Source organism: Limulus polyphemus, unplaced genomic scaffold (assembly GCF_000517525.1).
Source record: "Limulus polyphemus unplaced genomic scaffold, Limulus_polyphemus-2.1.2 Scaffold1025, whole genome shotgun sequence".
Taxonomy (NCBI): Eukaryota; Metazoa; Arthropoda; class Merostomata; order Xiphosura; family Limulidae; genus Limulus; species Limulus polyphemus.
Window position 1 is genome coordinate 116,954 of NW_013666635.1, and position 4,947 is coordinate 121,900.

The window sequence follows — 4,947 nt, forward strand, 5'->3', positions numbered from 1 at the left end:
AGACCGCATAATGTATGACAACAGTTCACGAGTGAAGACCGCGTAACGTATGACAACAGTTCACGAGTGAAGACCGCGTAATGTATGACAACAGTTCACGAGTGAAGACCGCGTAATGTATGATACAGTTCACGAGTGAAGAACGCGTAATGTATCATACAGTTCACGACTGAAGAACGCGTAATGTATCATACAGTTCACGACTGAAGAACGCGTAATGTATCATACAGTTCACGACTGAAGAACGTGTAATGTATCATACAGTTCACGACTGAAGAACGCGTAATGCATCATACAGTTCACGAGTGAAGAACGCGTAATGCATCATACAGTTCATGAGTGAAGAACGTGTAATGCATCATACAGTTCATGAGTGAAGAACGTGTAATGCATCATACAGTTCATGAGTGAAGAACGTGTAATGCATCATACAGTTCATGAGTGAAGAACGTGTAATGTGTGATACAGTTCATGAGTGAAGAACGTGTAATGTGTGATACAGTTCATGAGTGAAGAACGTGTAATGTGTGATACAGTTCATGAGTGAAGAACGTGTAATGTGTGATACAGTTCATGAGTGAAGAACGTGTAATGTGTGATACAGTTCATGAGTGAAGAACGTGTAATGTGTGATACAGTTCATGAGTGAAGAACGTGTAATGTGTGATACAGTTCATGAGTGAAGAACGTGTAATGTGTGATACAGTTCATGAGTGAAGAACGTGTAATGTGTGATACAGTTCATGAGTGAAGAACGTGTAATGTGTGATACAGTTCATGAGTGAAGAACGTGATGTATGAGGAACTGCTCATGTTGCCTCTGTGATTTAGTTTTTTCAAGGGTTGAAAAACTGCTTTTGTTGTGAAAGCTAGGCAATAAAAATATGAAATTAAAGCAAAAGATATTAAAATGTTAACAGTTGAAATTGTGAAAATAAGTAACTTGAAAACCTCAAATAAATTTTACATTCAAAGGAGAAGAAAACATGTATCGTTCATTTTATTTCATAATTTTCAACCTTTCAATTTTATTTCATAATTTTCAACCTTTCAATTTTATTTCATAATTTTCAACCTATCATTTCACTCTACATTGATGATTTTGCTACAGTTAGTGTTAGGGTAGAGAAAATATCAAGCTCTATAAAAAATACTAATTTAGGCTGTTATAGAGATTATGCAAATGAAAAATCACCTTTTACTCAGAATAACTCAGTAGGATCTTTGTAAATTCATAGACAAACCTTTAGTAAAAATACTTTATTAAAATGTCCGTTTGGTTTACAGACTTGTAATGTTTACTAAAAGCTTGTCAAATTTCATGAAGCTAGGGTTTGAGAAGTTGGGACTAGGCATTAATTGGAATAATGATTCTAAAATGTGTCAACATGACTGTCTCTGCATTTACTTTCACTGGCCTCACTTTTGGAAGTCAAATAAAGCTAGGTTTCTCACAATGGCCAGGATAGCAAGGTGTTATCTCTTCACGCCTCCAACCATTGTAGACAGCAAACAGGCTTTTATCACTGCTGGCAACATTATCATACACGAAAGGTCAAGGCTTTTACCCGAAAATGCCGAAATGCTACTGTTCCTCAAGTACAATTTAAACAAATTCAAAAAAATTCTGTAAAATGGGGGTGCACATTTTTGTTAGTTAATTTTTGAAAGTTGAAAGTAAAACTGGAATGTTCTATTGGTGATTATTTGGTTAAATGTAATAAATGTCAATTTTGTTTTTGTTTCTAATTTTTGTGTATTTTGTTTAATTTTTGGGAGGGGGGCGAGGGGAGAACCCGACCCTGCCCGAAGTTTAGTGGCCAGATACCTGGACTCAGTATTTGGCCATATTTTACTACCCGTGCATCTCTAATCAAAATATAAGTGATGGTGGAAGGGGATAAGGAAAAGAGAGGGAGATTAATAGAGACAACGATCCTTTAATTACTTGAAAGAAAATTTTTTTGTTTTTCCCATGGGGCAGCAAAGAATTTAAATATAAATTTGTCACATGGTGCAAGTTGTAAGACAAATACACTCGTATAATTGGTTCCATTGTTTTGGAGCAGGGAGGTGGGTGGTGCCTATGCATTTGAGTCAAGTATGTTCTAAAAACCTGTCACCTAACTTTGATATGGTTTAAGCTGTGTAAATTTGGTTTCATAACATGCAATATATGATGAATTTTGAGGTGCAGATAGGATGGACGTTTATGTAAAACATGAAAGCTGTACTGGAGACTGTTATGAAGTTAGAGATGTAGTTGCATGTGATGTATAAACTCTGTCTTCAAGGACAAGTTTCATAAGTTTGTATAGACTTCAGTTTGTAATTTAGAACAAAAAATATATATTGATGCTAACTTTTTATGGTGCATATTTTCAAGGTTATACATGTTATGCAAATTCAAAGTGTTTGGCCTTCAACTTACCAATTAGTGTTTGATTGTGTAAAAAGTAATTTCTTGTTTTGTATATTTTATGTGGTGTATGGACTTAACTGATTCATTTCATAACTTTCTGCAAGTTTTCTTCTTTGGCAAGGATTTGTAACATGTATATGGTTCCATAGAATTATTCTTCAAGTTTTTGCATGTTCAGCTTCAAAAAGAAAACACTTAAGTAATTTTTAAATTTTAAGATATGGGGTAATGAAAAATGTAGGTAGTGTTTTGACCATTTTAAAAGTCTGTACTTTGGTAATTTGTTATTGCATTTCAGTAGAACTTCTTTACTTTTTACTCAAAGAATTTATTGAGAAATAATATTTATTTGTGGTCCCACTAATTACTGCAAGGTACCCACAAAGTATTGCATATACACATGCAATAAAGCCAAACCTTCTTGGGCACAATTACATTATAATTTCATTTGATCATTATGACAAAGATTATGCTGTTTTACCAATTCATCACTACCTTTTGTTAGGTCTGTTACAAATATTTTGTTATTCAATAGTTTTATTATTATGCTTTATATATATATATACGCATAATAATAAAAGTAACTTTTCTTATTCTCATTCTAAAACATATTCAAGGCAATAAAGTATATATGCTCAAGTTATATATATATATATATATATGCTGTGTCTTATTTATATTTAGTGTATTATTTGGTTTGTGGTAATTTGTGGTGCTTTATGATCCCTTATTTCAGTGAACTAGAAGGTGTAAGAATAGTGTTCACTAATATATTAGAAAATATCATAACAAATTACAACCACCATTGATTTGTTTTTGTTAGTGACATGAACACCCTTGTGACCTGTACTCCATTCACTGCCATGGACCGTATCCAGCCTTTTACCGTTACCATTGCAACTAATTGTTTATTGCTAATTGTAAGTATAGAAAGTTTTTAGTAAAGGGTTATTTTTATATTGGTTTATCCTAATCATTTGGCACATCTGTAAATTAATGTAAGCTATGGTGATATTTATGGCTGATTAGTCTTTAAAACCTTGTTCAATCTAGGGACTAATTTGGAAATAATCCTACCACATAACTTAGATCTTACATTTCACATTAGAAAATAATTGCTTATGAATAGTGTATGATTAACAAGCTGTTTGTTTTTGTAATATATAATTGAAATTTCGGAATAAACAAAATTAAAACTCATTGTAGTTAACTAAAACTTAATAAATATAGTAATGGTCAAACTATTTTTTGAGTTTAAAACTTTACAGTGTTGATATTCAAAAGTATTTGTTTGCTCAAAATGTGTGTAATAGAAAAAAAGCCATAACATTTAGTCAAGATGTTTATAAGAAAACATTTTTTTCACTGAAGCAGTACAAAAAAATTGTGAAATCTTTATAAAATGAAAATTGCAGTTGAGAATTTTGCCTTTGAAAAGAGTTAAGTATTGAAATTCTTTAAGTAAGACCGAAACAATTCTAAACAAAAGTCCAGGGGTAATTGTTAGTTCATTACAAATGAAAATAGTCCAAAACTTAGTTTCTTGTAGTGAGACTGAATTATTGTATCAAGGTAATAGTAGTTCAAGTAGAATTGTATGCAGAATTTTATGTAAAAAGTATTTCTTTCTGTGGAGGGAATGTTACTTATTGTGGTTTTACTTGTTAATTTATCACTTTATGAATGAAGAGTACTTCTTTATATTTTGAAACTTATTATATACATTCTTAGAACAATAAAAAAATTGTTGCTTTCAGTATCTTTCTAAAATACTTTAATGTAATTTTTTGTCCTTAATGTTTAAATATTTTCAGGGTGTTTTACTTTTATTAATTAAAAGTTCACTATTTTGTCAGGATTTCCACTGCCATCTTTCTAACAGTGAAGTTGTAGGCTATCTTGGAGGAAGCTGGGACATTGCATCTCATAGTAAGAGTTATTTAAGTACTTTATTGTAAAAAAAACTACATGGTTTTATTTTGTGACTATTCTCAAAAGTGAAAAGTGGTTGCAAGTGTTTGTTATAAATGTACTGTGTATGTTAATGTTTTACTAAAGTCATGAGAACAATTTTCTGACAAACCTACTGGAGCTCAGATTTTTTGTGGCCATGTTTTCTCTTCAAGTTGAAAATAAATATGTGGATAGTGTGTATTATAAATACTTAAATAATATATGAAAATTTTGATATTTAGTGAAACCAAAAGTACATTAAAATCAATTCAGTTTGATGGTTCAATCCTCTGGAATATATCTTCATCCTGATTACACCTGAGCCATTGAATAATTTTGTAATAGTATTATATGATGCAATATGATTTTATAAAACACCTTGCTTTATACCATGTAATTATTCATTGGATTAATTTAAGTACAAAGGTGGTCGATTTGACCGACCTTGGAACTATCTTATAATCATAAAACTATACAATGTAAAACTTTCAATGTACTAAGTGTAATCCCTATTGTTCTCAAAATTCCCATCTTCCCCAGAAATCCACTTCTCAAGCCATGCTTGCTATTAA

At 31.4% G+C, this 4,947-nt stretch overlaps 1 protein-coding gene across 3 annotated transcripts in view; it reads left to right on the forward strand.

Annotated features, from left to right (window-relative positions):
• LOC106461755 (MPN domain-containing protein-like) overlaps positions 1–4,947 on the forward strand; it is a 41,828-nt gene that overhangs the window by 29,750 nt on the left and 7,131 nt on the right. For all 3 annotated transcript variants that reach the window (XM_022388788.1, XM_022388789.1, XM_022388790.1), the window contains exons 8-9: positions 3,246–3,342; positions 4,279–4,351. In XM_022388788.1, coding sequence (XP_022244496.1) covers positions 3,246–3,342; positions 4,279–4,351 — 170 coding nt within the window. The remainder of the gene's footprint in view (positions 1–3,245; positions 3,343–4,278; positions 4,352–4,947) is intronic.